Raw genomic sequence first — 21,390 nt, forward strand, 5'->3', positions numbered from 1 at the left:
CATGTGCATACATAGGCATCCATCCATTTTTTTGAACCGTTTTATCCTCACAAGGGTCGCGGGTGGTGCTGGAGCCTATCCCAGCTGTCTTCGGGCAGTAGGTAGGGGGACACCCTGAACCGGTTGCCAGCCAATCGCAGGACACACAGAGACGAACAACCATCCGCGCTCATACTCACACCTAGGGACAATTTAGAGTGTTCAATCAGACAGCCATGCATGTTTTTGGAATGTGGGAGGAAACCGGAGTACCTAGAGAAAACCCACGCAGGCCCGGGGAGAACATGCAAACTCCACACAGGGAGCCCGGAGCCGGGACCAAATCCACGACCTCTGCACTGTAATGTCGACGCGCTAACCACTGAACCACTGCCGCCCCATACGTAGACATATCACTTTAATTTCCTTTTAAAGGATTGTAATATGAAAAATAAATTTGATTCAATTAAGTAAATTTAAAATCAGGTGTATGTACTTTCTTCTTCAAAATAGGCTCACCACTTTTTGCAAAATCCGTGCATGGCGACACTACACCGCTTAAAAAAAGCACATTAATATGAGAGGTGAAGTGAATGGATGTGAATGGCATCGTGCACTATTTTAATATAAGTGTTCAGTAAAAACTCTGAAGGCAGAAATGCATTTTAATTTCTTGCTAAGATTGGTACAATAGTTATAATTAACTTTTAATTAGTAATAATTAATCATATATGAAAACATCTTGCATTTCTGTATGTGATGCAACGACAACTAGTTCCCGTCACTGTAATTGCACTACTTTTAGAGCTTTGCACTGCATTTAGGAACGATATAACATGTAGAGTAAAATAGGCTGAGGTCCATCAAAGGCCCTAAAAGTTGATGTGTATCACGTGCTGAGTTTCATTGTCATGATCCAAAGTCCAATCTGTTGCAACAACATGCAGCTACTTTAACAGAAGAAGGACCGAAAAGGATTGATCTTCTCAAGGGTTTCAAGATTTGCACTCAGTAAGTGAAAAGAAGAAAAAGCTAAACATACGGTAGTTGGCAAGTATATAAACCATTTGGTTAACATTAGTTAAAACAGCACAGTGACATCATCAAAATGTTTTTCTGTTTTGTTGTTGTGATGTCTTGCTGCTTGCTGTGTATACAGCACTGAATTATTTTATGACTGAAAATCCAACATTATGCGATTAACCTCCTTTTTAAAAATTGTATAGTGATGCCTTGAGATTCGAGTGACCTGACTTATGAGTTCTGTTTTTTTTTTTTGATATGAGCCCTTACAATGAACAAAAGGCAGCATTTTTTTCCCTCAAATTCATCAGGTTTCAACTTGAAAATGAAGGTCATGTGTCTCCTCCCACAGATACTCAATGAGCATGTCAAATTGTCACCCGTACCAGCGGTGATCATCATCGCAAGATGGTCAAAAGTGTCATGGTCGCCTACGCCCTGTGGGCAGTGGGTGGTCTTTTCGGCCTTCACCATTTCTATTTAGGAAGGGACAGCCAGACTCTGTTATGGATCCTCACCCTGGGAGGTTTCGGAATAGGCTGGATCAGAGCCTTGATATGTATTCCAACATATGTCACTGAAGCGAATCAAGATGCAGAGACGAAGAAGAGAAAAGCCTCCAACATGCTCCATCCACCAGTGAACCCAGTTCGATTTGCTGGCCAGGTGTGTGTTGGGGTCTACTTTGGCACTGTGGCACTAATTGGCCTGAGCTCCCTCAGGTTCTTCGACTTGATCGTTCTGCCTTTATGTGTGGCTGCCGGGGTGCACCTGGTGTCCACTGTTGGCCAACAGACCTCTCATCTTCCCAAAACGCTCATAGCAAGTCTTATAACATCCCCGATATTCTATGGCAGCACTTTATCCCCTCTGCCCATTAGCCTGGCAGCCAGTGTCACTGCCACACAGCATCGCAAGTACAAGAAGCCACCAGCGGCAGGGATCACACGAGAACTCGGTAAGACCAAAATGCTTCACTCACTTGAAGTTGTTACCATCACTAATTGTTTATTTGGCACTTTTAGGCCCACGGCTTTGCAGGCTGAGTCTGGCTTGGCTGGCCTTTTCTGCTCCATTGGCGTACTGTGTTTTCCATAATACCACCGCCACATTGTATTACCTGTCTGACTGTGTGACAGCAATGTTGGATATGTTTTGGTTCCTCCCTTGGCTTCGAAGTGTGCTGGAGTACATTCTTTTAATGCCATATCGCTTCATGTGTGTCTTGACTGGAGGCGGCTATTATGAAGAAGCCTGGACAAAGATGCTGGAAATACTCCTGAAAGACTACAATGAGCAGGAAAAAGAGGCACTGAAGGTGACTACATGCTTTGATTTTGGAAAGTTTATACTGTAGTCCTTTTGTAGGGCGATTTATATTCAAACGTATACTGAAGCACATTCCAGATTGTATTTTGTCATTTTACAATGGAACCACTAATGTTGAGTACCTTCCTTTTCAAGACACTGGTTTCTTCCTGGATGTTCTCACTTCAAAGCTTTATTTTGAAACTTTATTTTCATATGCTGCATTTATTATTGCAGGTTTTATTGCTTCAAAGTACCGGTATTATTTTAGAAGTTATATATTTACTGTATGTCCTGTATATTGCAGGTTTTATCGCTGGGAGGTCAGGCCTCTCTTGAAGAGATAACTCGTGGCTATAGGGAGCTTGCCAAGACATGGCACCCAGACCACAACCCCAGCAAGGATTCTGAGGCCATGTTTGTCAAGATCCATGAGGCCTATGAGGTTCTTCTACGGCGTCACAGGCCCAGGCGCTTCACATATTAGACTTTATTAGAAGTACCAAGAACTAAACTGAGGCTCAGAGGGGATCGAGCCTTTTCTGTTGCTGGTCCCTCTCTCTGGAATGACCTCCCACTAAACATTCGGCAAGCCTCCTCGCTGCCCATCTTCAAAACCCTCCTCAAAACTCACTTGTATTCTTTGGCATTCGACTCAGCATGACTTAGATTTGTTCTTGGTTTTACTGTTTGGTGCTTTCTACCGCCTTTATTACCGATTTGTCTTACTGTTTATTGTGCATGTTAAATTGCTCCATGTACAGCACTTTGTATGCAGCGATGGCTGTTTGAAAGTGCTCTATAAATACTGTTGACTTGACTTGACTTGACATAGTTCCTGAGAATAAGTTGGCACAGGCATACCCTACTGTAATTTTCATTATCAGTGGGGAAAAATGGTCAACTTCACATCTTACGTGACAACCTTTTACTTGTCAAACTATTTTACATCACAGTCTGAATTGATTTGGTTAACTTAAGCTGTCATTAGGAATAAAATGTACTAATCATTTCAAACAGCTTTATTTCCACAGTTGAGGGCCATGCATAGCCAAAAAGATACCCAGCATATTAAAAGCAACCAGGTACAAATTCATAAATATGAACATCAAATTCCTTACTACAGCCGGCAAAATACTGAGTGAAAAACAGTGACTCCCAGTCCCGTGCAGGTCTATTGAGAAAACGGTACTTTGCTTCCCTCTTGTGGCGCTGTATCCACCCTTGAACTATTTTATTTCACCAATGTACAGCACTGAAATTTGGATACATTGCTGTATACTACCTTGTCTTGTTTGCCATATGTTGTTACAGGTGCGGGGCTTAGTATTTTTCAGATGTTCAGATCAATGTTATTTAATGTATAATTTAATGATGTAGCACTACTAATAAAATAAACCACATAAACAAAAAGCCAATCAGCAGTCAAATGATCAGACCCTCCGAGAATTTTTGCCTTGATTTTAAGGCCTACTAATCCATTTACATCCACATATTATGCATATCGATGCATTCGATAATCTGCAGTCCGGAAGTTGTTTGGGGTTCCCAGGTAAAAAAAAAAGAAAAAGAAAAAATCCGAGCGATGCTGCGGTCGCTTTGAAAACAAACCGCAATCCAGACCATTCTAAGGACGGCAAGAACGAGCCGTGACCAGGTAAGGAGGCGCTTTATGGACTCAGCCCGACGCTCGCTAACACTAAAAGAGTCTTCCATCGAGTATCATTTGCAAGCTTCTTTTTTTCCGCGGGAGTTGAAGGCGGGTGAATGCCATTCGTCTTGTGCTCTGCTGCCATAGCAACGGCGTGCTAGAAACATTGAAGAAGCATTGCATGGCAGCGCCGACAGTTGAATGTGTTAAATGCTCGACGCTGGATGACAGCCGCATGTGTGCATGGGGCACTCATTATGAATCATGTCAGCCGCCGTTTTTATCCTTCCAGCACCGAGTACGTAGCTCTAATAAGTGGCCAAATATATCTGTGCAGGCCAGGTAGTTATTTGCAAATATAAACCGCGCGGTCGCCCTCCCGCCGAGATGTACGATTATCAGTCAAGAGTCGGCGCTAATTACGCCCACCACCCTGACTCCCCCCGAGCCGTGCCCTGGTGTGACTGGCGCGTCTGCATCCGCGCCTGTTGCTCTCTCGGCGTCCAGAGGCAGCATATTCATTCACGTTCGCTTTTTAGCCTCCTCCTCTCACCACCGCAGCCCCACACTTGTTTGTGCACAAGGTGCGGCGTTTTCCGTCGCCGTCGGCTACCAGATGATAATACTACCTGACATGAGAAAAGGAAACCTTCACCGAGGTTGAAAACACGCATAGAAATGAGTTGAATGGAATTTCCCGTGTTTGGTCAGCGTTGGTTAAATTTGGCTCATGCATGTCAGATTCTGATCCAGCAAACAATTTCTGTCAAATCCGATCAAATTGGACATACACTACTACTGTAACATAATAAAGGGAACACAGTCATAATCATCACAGTGGAAGTCCAAGTTGATCACTCTTCTGATATGGAACTGCTCAGTAAGTCAATGCAAATTTAATTGTATAACATCAGTCGAACATAAGGAAAGGCACAGCCGTTTTATTTATATTGCACATTTCCTGAACAAAAAGTGTGTGAAATAGTTAAAGGTACAACATGTAAACAAAAGAGTTAAATCATTCAAAAGCAAAGTGAATAAATTACAAGGAGCATACTAAAATTGCTCAAAGGACCTACTGTGCAAGAACAATTGTTTGGACACATTTATTTTTTAAATGTTTTGAAAGAAGGGCGGCCCGGTAGCCCAGTGGTTAGCACGTCGGCTTCACAGTGCAGAGGTACCGGGTTCGATTCCAGCTCCGGCCTCCCTGTGTGGAGTTTGCATGTTCTCCCCGGGCCTGCGTGGGTTTTCCCCGGGTGCTCCGGTTTCCTCCCACATTCCAAAAACATGCGTGGCAGGCACAGAACACTCTAAATTGTCCGTCCCTAGGTGTGAGTGTGAGCGCGGATGGTTGTTTGTCTCTGTGTGCCCTGCGATTGGCTGGCAACCGATTCAGGGTGTCCCCTGCCTACTGCCCGGAGACAGCTGGGATAGGCTCCAGCCCCCCCCCCCCCCCCCACCCCCGCGACCCTCGTGAGGATCAAGCGGTACGGAAGATGAATGAATGTTTTCCGCAATCATATATTTGGGAAAAGAGCATAGGTTTGGAAAGCATTTACACTTCAGGCTGATTTTACTTAGTTTCCGTTTGGAGCCTTATCCATTTGCGTGCAGCACAACAGCTAAATGTGTCACGTTTTGCACGATGTTGGATGTAGGACCCCAAAAAGCAGGGAGGCAGGGAGGAGCAGGGTGGAGTGACCAAAATGTATTTAACAAAATTGCAAACAGGAATAAACCGGAGAAACTACCTCGAAAAAAACCCCTCACTCAAATAAAGTCCAGAAATCACAGGAAACAAAGTAGCAAACAAAACCTAAGACTGAAAACAAAACAAAACATGTGCACAGAGACACACAATGATCCGACACTGACTGTTCGGACTGGGAGTCCTTTTAACCACACACTAATGAAACAATGACCAACAGGTGTGCCACTGCAAGGGGAACCCTACAGTGCCACCTGTTGGTCACAAACAGAACCACCCTAACAAAATGCTGCTTCACCATGTTTGCATTGAAGTCTGCGCTCCACTAATTGAGCCAAGTCTGCAGACCTCAGAGTTCTACTGGTTTTATATTTCATTAGTATTTCTTTATTGTATTTAGGACCTAAACCATTCAGTGATTTCTAGACCAGGGCAGAACTTTGTCTTATCTATAGTTGACTGAGAGTCAGCATAAAGCCTTTAGGAGTGGAGTAGGCAAATCCACAGAAGCAAAGCAATAACGGTTACAAAAACAACGATGAAAATCAAGATAAAATGCCAAGGAAAAAAAATCAAAATAAATGAAAAGATAAAACAAAACGGTGTAAAGACAAAACACAAGGGGATCATTTTCGTAGACAGTGCATATGCGCTTGGCATAAAAGCTGCCACATCTTGATTTCCGCGCCGGGTTCAGTCTACCAAACCTTTTTTGGGAGACTGCGCTACGGCCATGCTGGGCATTGCGACGGACTGACTGTGTTTTCTTCAACACGCCCCCGTTGCACCAGGCAATTTGGTCTCTAAAAGGAGGCTAGACTTAAGACTAGGTGAAATCTCAGCTGCTATGTGCTGCGCTGATGTGTGATGTCATCGTAATTTATTCATTTGAGTTTTTGTCATTACTGTCCTTGGCTTGACCATTTTTTCAGTTTGTCTTGCCAGCAAAATTTTCACATACAGTCATACAGGCACTCCACTGAGCGAAGTGTGAAAGTCCAGATAACTGATGAGCATATCGCCAGTACCAGTTGAAGTTCGGTGTCAAACTAAATATCAAACAAACGGTTTCATTTTCATTACATTTTTATTAATTAATAATAATAGTCATTTATTCATTTAATAATTATTCTCTTTTTCTTTTATTGTTAGTCTGATTAAGAAAATAAGAAAACCTTTATTAGTCTCGCAATGGAGAAATTCCCAATTCACAGCAGCAAAGTTATGAAAGGAAGAAGTAGAACAACAAAATATAGGAGCTGCTGGTAAGGCAGCCACTCTCGCGGCGCCATTTTGAAGTCAAAATAACAAAAATAACACAACACAACACATAGGACACAGACAGTCGTGCAATCTTCACCAATTTTCTGCATACACTTTGTTGTTTGAAGAAGTTATAGATGAAAGAGGAGAGATTAATCATTAATGTATTCTTTCATGAACAGAGGGGAATCAACCATTTCGTCCTTGTGTGTCATCATACTTTTTTACCCCATTTGTTTGCGTATGGGAATGTGTGCTTAAGTGATGACTGTGCTTATGTCATGACTCTGTCATTCATTTGCAAGCCACAGTGCAGATGAATCTGCCTGAAATCGTGCAGGCCATGCCTGACCCTAATATGAACATTTCCAACAGAGAGCTTCACATTCTGGTTGCCTGAAAGCCAATGTAGTATTCAAATTGGAAACCTTTCTTCTTTCGTTGTGCAGATGCAGGCATCTGGTGAAACAATGAATGCCGATGACTGCAACGGATGCTCTCATGCATCAGGTAACGATGCATGAGGATGTAAACACACAGTCCATTTGTGCGTGCAGACACCAGAATTTGACTTTGCCGTCTCTTTCAGGCAGTGGCCAAGAGTCGGCGACAGAGCAGGACTTTTACAGTTCAAACAGTCAACAGTCCTTGACTCATTGTTCCTTTGCAGGTTTGTTTTCAACCTTCCCACACAGGCTTTTTTGATATTATCTGTAAATGTATATTCGAAAGGTACATTTGATTCTTTCCTTCCCAGAAAACACCATCAAGGCAGAGCTGTGCAGTGAAGAGAAATCATCACAATCAAACAACCGAGAGAGTGACAGAATGGAGCTGATGGAGGAAGGGAGCGCAGAGCAAGCTGGGCTCGGCCAAGGGAACTTTTACAGCGAGTTGGGCACTTCAAAAAATGCTTCTTCGCCTGGACCCATCCGACTTCCAAGTGGAAAGCTTCAATGTGATGTGTGCGGGATCATCTGCATCGGACCCAACGTGCTGATGGTGCACAAGCGAAGCCATACAGGTGATGAGAGCCGAGCGAACAGTGAGGGCCTAGGACTCAAAAGGGCATGGTGGTTTTCACGCCTGTGTGTTGCTTGGTTGTTAGGTGAGAGGCCTTTCCAATGTAATCAGTGTGGAGCTTCCTTCACCCAAAAGGGCAACTTGTTACGACACATCAAGTTGCATTCTGGAGAAAAACCTTTCAAATGCCCCATTTGCAACTACGCTTGCCGGAGGAGGGACGCCCTAGCCGGACATCTACGGACCCATGCAGGTGAGAGACAAATACAAGTGCTGCACAAAAAGAAAGTCAAAGGTTCGCTTTTGAAAGACACTGTAAGATGAATATTGATTTAACAATATGTTTATTGTTGGGATAGCAGTTTGCAATAGTGTCCAGCTGCACTGTATTGCATTGAGATCTGCTTTTGATAGCTTGAGGTCTAATATTTAAGATCTGTAATTTGTAAGATCGGTACAACAATTAGCTACATGAGGTAATTAAAATATGAGACATACTGTAGTTTACAACATGATGTGAAATTACAATTTCAAATTTCACTGAGTATTTTACCGATTCTTCACAAATTGGACATTATTAACTTTTATAAAGGCAGAATTTTTGCTTTTTCCTTATTTTAATAACATAAAAGAAACAACATTTTACCATTTCGACTGCGCTTCACCAAGGGACTATGTATGTATGTATGTATATATATATATATAAACACACACACACACACACAGTCAAGGCTGCGAACCAGCCCCCCGCTGCCGCCGTTGAACCAATGTTGTCACTGGTGATGGTGCCGTGGAGGGACGAGCTGGATTCCATGCTCCCGCACACCTGGGACACATTGCTTCAATGGCGGCAAGGTGTTGGAGCGCACCTTAACAAATCAAAAAAGGTATTGCTTCAACTAAAAAAAATTATACAGGCTGAATGAACACTCTGAATTGACTCGAGGTGTGAGTGTGAGCACCCATGGCTGTTTGTCTATGTTTACCCTATGATTGGCTGGCAACCAGTTCAGAGTGTATCCCGCCTTCTGCCCGAAGACAACTGGGGTAGGCTCCAGCATGCCCACGACCCTCGTGAGGATAAGCGGATTAGAAAATGGATGGATGGATGGATGAATATTTGAGACAAAAATTACAACAGTACACATATTTAGTTAAATATTGAATTATAAAACAGTAATTAACATTCATCAACATTGGCTTCTGAGAGAGGCGAAGGGGCTTGTGTTGGGGGCTCTCACTTGACTTGGACAGGCTTTAGGTTCACTCGAAGACCCTTCTGCTGGAGATGCTGACGGGGGAAAAATTGGGGAAAAACATGGTGATGGGTAGAGCTATGACAGTCATCTTGTCTTCTTATTAGTTGAAATAGGTTTAAAGTTTCGTTTATATCAGACAATGGTCTGAAAAACAACTCTTACTGAGCTGACAGTTTTGGCTGTCACTTCAGCCTTCAGCTGAGCTGTCACCGCTTCCTTGTGACGTGACTAAAAACAGCTGATTGGGTTGGGAAATCTTCAAAATACGGCTGCCGAACTCAGTCAAGGCTGCGAACCAGCCCCCTGCTGCTGCCGTTGAACCAATGTTTGTCACTGGTGATGGTGCCGTGGAGGGACGAGCTGGATTCCATGCTCCCGCACACCTGGGACACATTGCTTCAATTGAATTTAATTGAATACAACTTTATTGTCAAATGTGCTGTACGTATGTGTAACGTGGCGGCAAGGGGTTGGAGCGCAGCTTAACAAATCAAAAAAGTTATTGCTTCAACTGAAAAAAATGATTGTAAACACTGTCGCAATGTGATGAGGGTTGTTTATGTCTGGTCACTTCCTGTTTTATTTTGAAAGAATGACTGTCCTCTCATTTCAGATCACTTTCCCTTCCTCCTGTGCCAGTGTGATTGTCAGCTCTGCCTTGAATGCTTCCACCTGTTTCCCCTTGTGTTTAAATTGTCCTTGTCTCCCTTTGTCCTGTGCCAGTGTGCTTCGTCCTTATGTGTCCACTCCAGCCTCTCGCCACAGATCTAACCAGTGCTTGCCTTGTTTACACAGCTTCGCCATTTTGTGTTGTCACTCGCTGATCCTCAAAATGATCTTTTTACGTGGAACCCCGTGTCCAAGTCTGGTTATGACAAACACAACATAAGATACAGTACGCGAGACAGTCAACAGCGTGGACGAGACTAGCGACACACAAGGGATAATGCTGGGTTCGGCTGAGATGATGCGCAGCCAATCGGCTCACGGAGTAAATCCACTCGTGCTCTCATTGGTCAATGTTGGGACGGGAACCAATCACTTGTTTGAGTGAGCCTCTGAGTCACGTCAGCTCTTTGTTCAGCATGCAGGGAAACCTCTCTTCTGCATCAATATGAAACAATGACTATGCCGATATGACTATTTTTATATTTTGATTAACTTTTTTAATGACTACAGTATATTAGAAAACCCCACAAAGTCCTGAAACCGCAACACATGAAACGCAAAGTGGCGAGGGATTGCTTTATTACAAAAAGTGACCTTTAGCCATTTGTGTACAGAAGAAATCTTGCTTGGAGATTATCAACACTTATAAGGTGTTTTCAATTTTTTCTTTTCCGAGGAAAGCTTCTTAAAAACTGGATTTGGGTAATTAATGTCACTGTGGTATTTCACTCTAAAGGGACATTGTGATGGCAGGTTAAACACTGGTTGTAAATAGGGCAATTCATTTATATACATTTTAAAGTATGACAGCCAAATAATTTGCATTTCATTTTATTAATTTTGATTTTATTGTAGGGCTGTCACTGAAATAATTTTAACGTGACGCTGAGTACTTGATGAACCATTTTCCCAAAATGACAGACAGCATAAGGGTTCAGAATGACATACTTAATTGTATTCCCCATCATCCAGGTTACAGGTCATTTTAAACTTCGTTTGGGATTTTATAATTGCAGTTTCTTCGCCACTGGAGGGAAAGCCTTTTAAGTGTGTCTACTGTAGTCGGAGCTACAAACAGCAGAGCACACTGGAGGATCATTTTGACCGTTGCCATAGTTTTCTCAAGAGCCAGGACCAGAAGGCAGCAGTCAACTCAAAGACATCCCAGCAGCGTAAGACACAGCACCAACAACTTAATAGCGCCATTGCAACAGTTAATTTAAGGACATTCGATTAGTCATGGATGTTTGTGCAAAGAAAGTCATTGTGGATTTTATTGGCAGATGATCCGTCTCTAAATATGGAGACAATGGCTAAAACCATGCTGGACATGTCCAATGAGAAACCACAGATTGCGGATAGATTAGCTGTTAGCATCACCAAGCGCAAGAGGTCAACACCACAGAAGTTTCTGGGTATGTTATCTCTGCTGATTCCACAGTGCCATATGAAATATGTTCCTTCTACCATGCAATTATATATTCACTTGTATGAAAACACATTGGGCTCTATTCTCATGCCCAGTGCAAATCCAATGCTGCCGGGGTCTAAATCTGTGCAAGGGCAGGCTGGACTAAGTTTTGGTGTGGTCACAGAGCCGTGCAAGCTTGTAGTAGCATGGCACATTTTGCGCGAAGCCAACTTGATTCGCTGCCAATCGAAGCGACTACTTTCACTCCCTTTTAGACGAGCTGATAGTCCTTGACATGGCGGAAGAATAGACTCATTTACTCGTGTCTTCTGGCTGATCGAAGCTCATCAGTACGTTTATAAGAAACTGCGAGCAGACCTCCACGGGTGGAAGCTATGAAGTTGGCTAGGGAGATCACAGATCTGTGAAGTGGACGACTTCGACACTGATTGCGTGTGTCTTTGTGTGAGCCTCCCCACCTGCCGCTCTCTATTTAGCTGTGCCGTTGCCAGTCACTTGGGATGATTTGGAAATTACATGATAAAGATGATACCAAAAATAATAATAATATTAATAATGCATTCAGTGAATTGATTTCTGCAATGATTCAGAATGTTTGATGCCCGCTGTTGTCATATTGATGAATAAACTATGATGACTCCCACCATACATGCTCACAGAGCTTTGAATCTGGCTGCCTGCACCTTGCTCAAGTTCTCCCAAATCATCTAACACTACCGTGCGGCGAATAGTAAGATCCCAGAAGGCATAACGCTTCGTTTACCTTCAGCCACCAAATTGTCCGATTCCTAAACAAGGGCATCAAGGCTTGCGTCAGCAAAACAATCAGGATATGCCAATTTGCGTGCTTGAGTGCTGCCGCACTGTCACCGAATGTAGAGCCCATTGCGTAAAAATACGGTCCATTGACTTTCGCTGGTATTTGGTGTTCCCAGCTGATGAGCACATCCATCGAGACCTGCTAGAAGTTCCTTGTGACTTGTCTTCTGGTTCTGAGAGGGAAGGGGAGCATCTGAACCCTCAGCCAGCTGAAGACTCTACTGGTTTGAGTAGGATACCTCTGCAAGACTCCAAAACCAAACGAAGGAACGGCGTGCCTCATCCTGCCTTCCCATCTGAGCTGCACATAGTCATGGGCTCCACTGACAACAACGTGCCTCCTCAAGGAGCCCCGGGTGGACTCTCAATGGTGCCTCTTGGCCTGTCTGGTCAAGCAGCAGCCGAAGGGTGCAACGGTCACCCTTTGGTTCGTAGCCACACAACCTCACCCAACGGATGTCCCGACTCTACGGATACCGAGAGCACAGCAGAAGACCTCAGCACAAGGGCTGCAGTCCACACACGTACCTCCAACAACAACCAGCACTTCCACTACCAAACCCTAGCACTGCCCTACAGCCTTTCCACCTCCAGACCCGGCCAGGCTAAAGAGATGGACTCAGAGTGGAACAACAGAGTGTGTCCTTCACCTCCCACCCCAGTGAAGAGGTGCACTGGCTCACTGCTCCCTTCCAGGGAGAAAGTGCAGGTATTGGACAGGGACGGTCAGCCCATGCGCTATTTCCACTGCCGCCACTGCCGCATCCTCTTCCTGGATCATGTTATGTTCACCATCCACATGGGCTGCCATGGTTTCCACCAGCCCTTTGAGTGCAACATCTGTGGCCACAGCAGCCGGGATCGCTATGAGTTTTCCTCACACATGAGTCGAGGAGAGCACCAACTGGCCTAAGGAGAGCCGGAAGGGGTGAGCGTTGAGAGGAGCCACTCGAGGCGTTGTGGGCTCATGTTGGCTCTGCACCAGATTATGCTTTCAACCCCCAGTGTGAAAATGAAGAATGTGTCCTATTCTTATTACCTTTGCTGGGTTTATATGCAGACTGTTTTGTCATTCTCTGGTCAACCGTTTACATGTGACGTGATCTATTCCGATCTGGCGTTAACGTATGCCACTACATTTACTGAAAACAGACGTGTGACGCGCAGATTCATTTAAATACCACATCATTTATGAAGGTGGAGGTTGATTGTCGATTTAGCCCAGTAGTTGTGACCGTCTTTATGCTTTGATGAAAGCAACAGCTTGATAAAAAGCAGTTAACAAGAGTTGAAAACAAGCTCTCCTGCCGCAGACCAGCTCTGGTTGGAAGCCGCCAGATTATCAAGTGTGTAGACGACGTCACATTTAAGTCGAGACAGAGCATGCGCAGCCTGGCTGTTCCGATTGAACAGCATGCATGACTCATCATCGGATTGGCAACGGGAATGTACAACCCCTGTGAATCCAAATTAAAATCCATTTGGCTCTGACAAGCGAAGCAGAAGCGGGTAAAGAATCTTCTGAGAGCAGCATTTAGTTTACTGCGGCAAATTATGTAATATGATTGATTGCACTCGCTTATTGAATCATCTGGCAAAATGTGATTTTGCTTTAAAAGTGCCTTTTGGGGGATTCCCTCCAAACTAAAAAAAATGAAGGGTTTCAACAGGTGCTGGGAAATCACAACGAGCCATCTTCTCCTTGATTCAAATTCCTCTATGAAAAGGTTGTGTGCACAAGCAGAACCGAAGGCACATTGTTTACATTTGAAGAATTGTGTTTGGCGTGCCTACTACGCTTTAGGAGTTGAGTTTGGTTGTGCGGGATGGTGTTTAGTTTGTGAGGTGTGTGAGCCTCATGTGCGCTGTGCCTCTGGGATTAGGGGGGGCTTTTGTCTAAAGGTAAAAGCTAAAAAGGACTGCCTTAACTCGAACTTGTTTACAGTGTTTGAAGTCAGAAATTGAGTCTGAGCGTGAAGGTACAATAGCTTGCGCAGGATTTTGGATCTTAAAATCAGACCACGAGTCATGAGGTTGACAAGGAAGATTCTGACCAACATACAGTAGCTCGGGGTGCTTCGAATCCTACAGGACTGCCCCGTCGACTCGCTGCTTGAATATGACAAGTCTCTACCCAAGCACTTGATGGCTATACTTTGTTGTGCTCGTTGAGATAACTGCTGAATCCTCACAATGACGGTCATGTAATTTGCCTTTCTCAGATTCCCCTCATATTGCACAAGTTATTACAGTCAATTTTGCTGCGGTGGATGATTGAGAATCGACTATCATTTCAACTAAAACTCTTCTGGCACTTGAGGCTGATAGTATGGAGATCTTCATTTGAATCAAAGTCATTGTTTAGCAAGTAAAACTTGGGTTATGTTGAGTTTGACTCGCAGGTGTCTCTTTATTATCGGTAGTGTTGCTTGTTTCAGCCTTGGTTGTATTTAATCAGCTATATTCCAAATCTTCTCCAGCGTATTCCTCAAGCGGACAAGAGATATTACCTCCTGCTTCTTTCAAGCACCCAAATACCTTATTGCTACAGTACAGTGACTTTTATGTTCATGTTGATTTCGGGAACACAAATGAGACCAAACTCAGTATTCTCGAATTGTTATTGTGGGTTTGCTGCTTTAATAGTTCAACGTCTTTTTTTTACATGCAGAATGTAATAAGATGACAAACAAAACAAAAAAAGGAGCTAAAATGAAGAAATGTGCGTGACTGGAACACAGCATGTGTGCTTGTCACCACCTTGCTTTCACCTGTGAACAGTTTTTTTTCTTTATCTTTTTTTTATCATGTGAAGTTCAGTGAAAAACGAGGCATGGGTTTGTGTCTCCCTGTGTGGACTTTGTTGTGGCTTGACGCTATTTTGTGAGTGATATTACAAGACAAAAACAATTTACCTCAAAGTTCAACATATTTAACTGCCTCATCACTTCAAAAAGTGCTGTTGCTTTCCAAGATGTTTCTGCAGTGACAAATGCCCTCGCTATTCTGCAAACTTTGTACTGTTAATAAAGTTCGATTTATTGTTCAAATGCATTCAATACATACTGTGACAAAGATTTTACAAAACTTGAATTGTTACTACTGAAGCAAGTGCAAGGATGGTGAAAAATGACATTTCCCTGTAGATGCGTTTACCCGGCGGCACGGTCGTCGACTGATGAGCACGGCCGCCTCACAGTGCAGAGATACAGGGCTCTGGCCTTACTGCGTGGGTTTTCTCCAGGTACTGCGGTTTATTCCCACATGGCAGGTGAATGGAACACTCAAAAGTGATTGCTTTTCACGTACGGTTGTTTGTCTCTGTGTCCCCTGCGATTGGCTGGAAACCAGTTCAGGGTGTCCCCCGCATACTTCCCGAAGGCAGCTGGGATAGGCTCCAGCACCCCCCGCGACCCTCGTGAGGATAAGGCGGATCGGAAAATGGATGGATGGCTGTATCCCAGGCATGCTTGGCAAAGCTGCTGTCTCAACTTTAAAATGGGTAGTACCGAATTTTAACCACTAGATGACACTCAAATCAAGTTTACGCAGCTCATCGAACGGCTCCCCTCACAATTGAGAACTGTGTGGTTTTCTCCAGATATTCATTTTCAGTGGCGTACAACATACTGACTAACATAACGACACTAGTACGACTAACGTTTTGTAAATTGTATTTCGGCAATTAAGATGACTGAACTTTTCAACCCCACTCACACAGTATGGTGCAAAACGGCAAAGTACTGTACAAGCACAATATTAATATAGAAATAATAGATATAAATGATGTTTTTTAAAACTGAAAAATCCCTCCTTAAGTACAGTAATAACATCGTGCTTTCTTATTTCCTGCCACTGAATCTAGAACATGATTATCTGTTGATTCAACTCCACTGTTAGATCTCATTCAATTATCAGTTTTCCCAAGTCATGGCATCTGCTGTGAAGCTAAAAATCATATTCCAATGAGGAGTAACTCACAAAGAAAAATAAAGTAATGGTCCCATGAATCTTACTTTTTAACTTGGTCCCAGCCAATGATTAGTTTTGGCAGTGTGTTTTCACCACATTAGCACCGATTCCAACACGAAAATGCATTTATTGTTTATAGTCCAAGTCATGTATATAGCATGTGTGTTTGAAAAGCAGTCTACAGTTCTATTACTTACCTTCAAATTGCATTATATATCTTGTCATCTTTTTGGTATTTCTTTAAAATACTGATGCATGAGAATAATGCTTGACAGATGTTTGGTTGCATCAAGGCCGTATCATTCCACCAAATTATTTCTTACTTTTAATGTCAAGAAAATTTATTGAATCAAATTGTTTTGCAAGTCCAAGTAGTGCCCCCTAATTAGCCATGCTCAAGTTTTCACTGTAGTGTGCGTTTAAATTGCCAAAATATACGCATTCAAACATTTGTGGCCTCAGCAATACGTATTGAAAACAAGATGAAAATTCATGGCTTGGACGAGAGTGAACTTTTTTTTAAATGTTATTTTTTAGGTTGCAGCATGTACTAAAAACACAGCTGGCAGAGCTTTTCACATCTCTGTGCCTCTGGAATCCATTAGTGATCAGATCCTGTGTATGTCTATTGCACACAGACAAAGGCGGGTGGGAGCAAGCAGTGTACGTTTGACAATGCGACCCCAGGAAAATATGCATGTTTTAGCGTTGGGGAGAATGCTGAAGTTGTGTGATGCAAGCCATTCCCGGCATGGGTGCCCTTGGGAAGTTGTGTGGCTCCTGTGGTTGCCTGTCCCCCTGTCACTGCATTGGCCTAAAAGAGGCCTTGCCAGGAGAAATGTCTTCTTTACTGACTTTGGCTGCCAGACGGAGTGGATAGTGGATGGTACCCACTGCTGCACGAACTGTGCGTGCAGCCACATGCAAGTGCACACAAACATACACGATTTGGCCATTTGGGGTCAAGGATGCCCATGCGGTTACTGTGGGACATGTTGCACACACACTGTGTCACACACAGAAAGTGATGTCACACCAGGTCGCCTTTAGTGAGTACATTTTGCTTTTCTGTCACCTATCTAGCTAGCGAGCTAGCTAAATATCAGATAGCAATCTAGCTACATATTTCTAAATTCATCGTCAATCAATCGATCCATCTGCCCATCCCATCCATGCATTCACCTTCCCAAGCACCTGTTCACCAAACCATCCACCCATCTATCCATTTATCTATCCATCTAGTCATCCATAATCTAGTTCTACAGTGCGACCTGGGTTTTTTTATTGATCCATTCCAAATTGCCTGACTTATACCGAATCATATGAAATGTAAAGCATCATTTTCCGTAGGAAATATTGTGAATCCATTGCAGACTCCTAAACGTGTTGACAACAAACGGAGGATAATTATAGCTTTCCCTTAAAGACTAGGGGTAAACCAATATGTCTTTTGGTGGATACAATATGTTGATATTAGGCCTTGGTGCCAATGCAGGTCACCTTTAACCTATGGTGGCGCGTGACCTACAGTACATCACTGAAAGTTCTTAGCATCCAGCAGTCTGCAGAGCTTTTTTTTTTCTCATTCTAAGTTTGTTTCGTTTGCAATTCACGGATGACACTATCAAAGATTGGGAATCAGGAGCGCCAGAAGCGTTTTAAAACGGTACACGCGAGTTACGATAGTGATGTTGCTGCATTTAACACGCTGCAAAAGTGCCTCAACGTCAGGTCTTTACTGAGGTAGGGAGTGATTTCCTTTTCATAAACTCACAAACTCTTGTATCGACTTTATTTTTCTTGTTCATGTTAGGGGCCGTGATGGCTGTTGCTCATCATAGCAAGAGCGTGTGTATGCGTGCACGTGCGGTAACAGGTCAATCGCGGGAGGTTGGTTACTTGAAATAGATCTTCGGTCAAAGCAGGTTGGGCACCACTGATGTAAACAAACACTTTTGATAAAGTGCCTCATATATCTGAACAGTATAAAAGTCTCTTTTGCGGAACAAAAACATATACCGGTACACAAGAATTAAACTTGTTTATTTTTAACCTGTATGTAACAGTAAACAGTTTTTATAAAAGCGTACGTAGTTTTATGAAAATATCAGCTGGTTTACATGTCTGGCAGCACGACACTTCTCTGTGTGCTCGCAAGGGATCTCATTTATTAACCGAGCGTATGCACCAATTGGTGCACAGAAGGTGCATATGAAACAATTAGTAATTCTTTGAGCACGAGGAGATTTACGATCACGTTTTTTAATAAATAAGCAGCAAAACATTTTTGGTCTGTTGCATTACCTTGCATAGTGGTCGCCACTGTTGACTCATTCAAGTTTTCTGCTATTTGTGATGTTGGTCGAGATGCGTCAACAAATTGTCATGTTCCCGTTACATTTCATTCAGTATTGACAAAGGCTATACACGGCGATTGTCTGTGTTAAGATGATCTCCTTTCTTTTAAAATCCAAAATGTTTCCTTTTCACTCAAGCAAAGGCATTGTGTTGTCTTAAAAGTCTACTCTTCCTCGTCATGATCTCTGTTGCATTCTTGATGTAAATCCCCGGCGCCAACCAGAGACGATGTGTATTAGCGAAAAAAAAATAGTTGATTAAAAATGACGTGAAAAATAGGATGTTAGGAATTATGAGTATAAGATGGTCAATTATATCAATGAAACTGATCAAAAACTTGATGTGTGGCCAGCATCAATTTATTGTCCTGACACAAGTCCAGCGCCACTCTGTCACGTTGCGAGGTGGTGGTGGACCCCAAAAAGCAGGCAGGAGGGAGGAGCAGGGTGTATTTGAAGAATTGTATTTAAAACAAAGAAAACTACATCCAAAACAAACAAAGTCCAAAGTATCAAACAAAAACCATGACTAAAGCTAAAACATAACAATGAACTAAACATGACAGAAACTAAGAGCAAACAGCAACACACATGACAGTAGCAAGAGCAACAATGACCCGACACCGAGTGTTCGGGCAGGAGTCCTTTTATACAACTAATTACCAAATGACCAACAGGTGTGCAGCTGCCGGGGGAGCCCTACAGTGCCACCTGTTGGTCGCTAAACCGAATCATGACACACTCGATGTCGTTGGATCGCGCAGCAGTCATATTAATAAAATAAATGGATGTATTGTTACACCTCTAGTCAAAACACCCATCCATCCATCCACCCATTCATCCATCCATTTCTGAACCGCCTATCCTCACGAGGGTCATGGGCTGCAGCCTATTCCAGCTGTCATTGGGCTTTAATTAAGCTACCATGCATGTTTTTGGAATGTGGGAGGAAACAGGTGTGAAATAAATATTAGTCAATAATAAAGTTGATAAATGAACATGTAACATCACTTTTACCTTTATTGATGACTCTTGATGGTGACGAGAGAAGGGGGGCGGGGATAGGGAGCCATTTTCATGCTTTCATCATACACAAACTAGGGCATACAAAAGCCGAGGTTCCACCTTATTGCTCGTCAATCTATCCTGTCCATCTGTCCATCCACTCATTAAAGCATCCACCAATTCAGTCATTCACCATTTATCTCGCCAACTAGCTAGCTATCAACAATCTATCCATCTGTCTGTCTGTCCGCACTCATTCATCTTTTCACTCATTCAGTCATCCGTGATGTAGCATTCCATATGATTGATGTCTGGCACACAAGGGATTTATGACGTTTCAATGAGTCGCCTTGAAAGAGTCCATTTTGGGCTAGCCTCTGAATTACAGAGGTGCAGAATTACGTAATAGGTGCGTTCCTTGGGAACGCTTGCGTGCAGTGGTGTGTGTGTGTGTGTGTGTATGTGTGTGTGCGCGTGTGTGTGTGTGTGTGTGTGTGTGTGTGTGTGTGTGTGTGTGTGTGTGTGTGTGTGTGTGTGTGAGCCGAAGAACCAGTGACACAAGACTGTGTCATAGTTCCTGTAAGCCACTGGGCTACAAAAGTGTTGCAAATAAACATTCTTCCTCTGCTGTGTCAGTGCATAGCCTTCGCCCACTCCTGTAAAACACAGCTCCTAATCAAAACCAAAACAGCCTTTTGTTTCCCGCACTGTTGAGCAGTTTGGAGACCATGGCTTGGTGCTGAGGGATGACTCGAAGAAGGCATGTTGCGGTCCTGCCCTTCTCAATGACATGGGCCAGCTACATGATGATGGAGAACATTTCTGCAGACATGACACACATGAGCATGCATGTCAACTCGCTATCACCTTCACTGCACATCTTGTTTTCAAAATCAATGCCGCGGGGTTACCGAGGCTGACCACAGACGTCGTACGGATTGCTCAGTGTGCTTGAGTGCTGCATTTGCATTCCCAGTCTGATTCACTCTGTGCACACTCACAATGGAAAAGCTGTATCTGGATGTTTGCAGAGAGCAGCAGGAGTGGGCTGGGTCCCTGCTCACCCAACGCTCTTCGTCCTTCTTGCTTGGCCCGCCACACTTGGAGCGCTCGAACTGAAAAATGCCGTCCTTGAAGCTGGAGCCTGATGGCCCTCGAGTGGCGAGGCTCCCTCTCCTGTGAGGTCTCTTGCGGCAGGTCGCCAGATGATGAAATGATGGAGGTGATAGGAGGCCACGGCCATTGTGACGCTGCGTGGCCCTCACTCTGGAACTACCATCTGCCCAAAAGGTCATTTGCTCAGAGACCATTCTCATGCACTCTGCCTTGCAGCTGCTGCCTACACACACACACACACACACACACACACACACACACACACACACACACACACACACACACACACACACACACACACAAACTGCGTATGTGTGCAAACACCAAGTTTGTCATGTAAACAAATTCAATTCAAAAAAATTTATCACACTCATTTTATGGCTGTATCTCTTTTTATGTATCAGTCTCATCTTCCCATCTGTCCATCCATCCAATATACGAACAGCATGATCATCTTCCAACCCATTGATAGTGGGTTCAATCCCTTGCGCCCAGGTCAAAGTGGCCTTGAGCAAGATAATGAACCTCAGTTGCTCCTGATGCTGCAACATCAGTGAGTGGATGCGGTCAGTGTTGATGTTCCTTGTAGGTGGAAATGTGAAAGCCTGTTTACCATTTACCAAACATCTATGCATCATACACCCTTCGAGCCATCCGTCCACCCACCTACCCACCAAACATCCCGTCCATCCATCAATCATCCATCCATGAATACTTGGGTGTTGGATATTTCCGTCCTATCAACCCAATGCCCAAAGCTACGTTTTCAGTTCATGTCCGTTCTGCCCACTCTGTCCTTCCCA

At 43.6% G+C, this 21,390-nt stretch overlaps 2 protein-coding genes across 2 annotated transcripts; both read left to right on the forward strand.

Moving 5' to 3' along the window:
- The first annotated feature begins 921 nt into the window (after positions 1–921).
- On the forward strand, positions 922–3,130 carry dnajc22 (DnaJ (Hsp40) homolog, subfamily C, member 22). Its single transcript, XM_086121670.1, has 4 exons — positions 922–990; positions 1,884–1,960; positions 2,238–2,320; positions 2,618–3,130. Exons 3-4 carry the CDS (start codon positions 2,267–2,269, stop codon positions 2,795–2,797), a joined length of 234 nt encoding a protein of 77 aa, XP_085977796.1. The 5' UTR covers positions 922–990; positions 1,884–1,960; positions 2,238–2,266; the 3' UTR covers positions 2,798–3,130.
- Positions 3,131–3,869: 739 nt separating this feature from the next.
- Positions 3,870–15,381, forward strand: ikzf4 (IKAROS family zinc finger 4). Its single transcript, XM_086121681.1, has 9 exons — positions 3,870–3,967; positions 7,385–7,445; positions 7,525–7,605; positions 7,693–7,959; positions 8,044–8,211; positions 10,903–11,058; positions 11,170–11,301; positions 12,254–13,065; positions 15,284–15,381. The coding sequence occupies exons 2-8, from the start codon at positions 7,385–7,387 to the stop codon at positions 13,048–13,050; spliced, it is 1,662 nt and encodes a 553-aa protein (XP_085977807.1). The 5' UTR covers positions 3,870–3,967; the 3' UTR covers positions 13,051–13,065; positions 15,284–15,381.
- Positions 15,382–21,390: the final 6,009 nt, after the last annotated feature.

Source organism: Hippocampus guttulatus, chromosome 1, assembly GCF_054856545.1.
Source record: "Hippocampus guttulatus isolate MCC_2025c chromosome 1, RoL_Hgut_1.0, whole genome shotgun sequence".
Lineage (NCBI taxonomy): Eukaryota > Metazoa > Chordata > Actinopteri > Syngnathiformes > Syngnathidae > Hippocampus > Hippocampus guttulatus.

Bases quoted from the DNA above. Each gene is read 5' to 3' on its own strand.
- ikzf4 (XM_086121681.1), top strand. From the start codon at position 7,385: ATGCAGGCATCTGGTGAAACAATGAATGCCGATGACTGCAACGGATGC. The intron at 7,960-8,043 runs GTGATGAGAGCC...CTTGGTTGTTAG, and splicing joins GCACAAGCGAAGCCATACAG to GTGAGAGGCCTTTCCAATGT. The intron at 11,302-12,253 runs GTATGTTATCTC...TGGTGTTCCCAG, and splicing joins AACACCACAGAAGTTTCTGG to CTGATGAGCACATCCATCGA.
- dnajc22 (XM_086121670.1), top strand. From the start codon at position 2,267: ATGCTGGAAATACTCCTGAAAGACTACAATGAGCAGGAAAAAGAGGCA. The intron at 2,321-2,617 runs GTGACTACATGC...TGTATATTGCAG, and splicing joins AGGAAAAAGAGGCACTGAAG to GTTTTATCGCTGGGAGGTCA.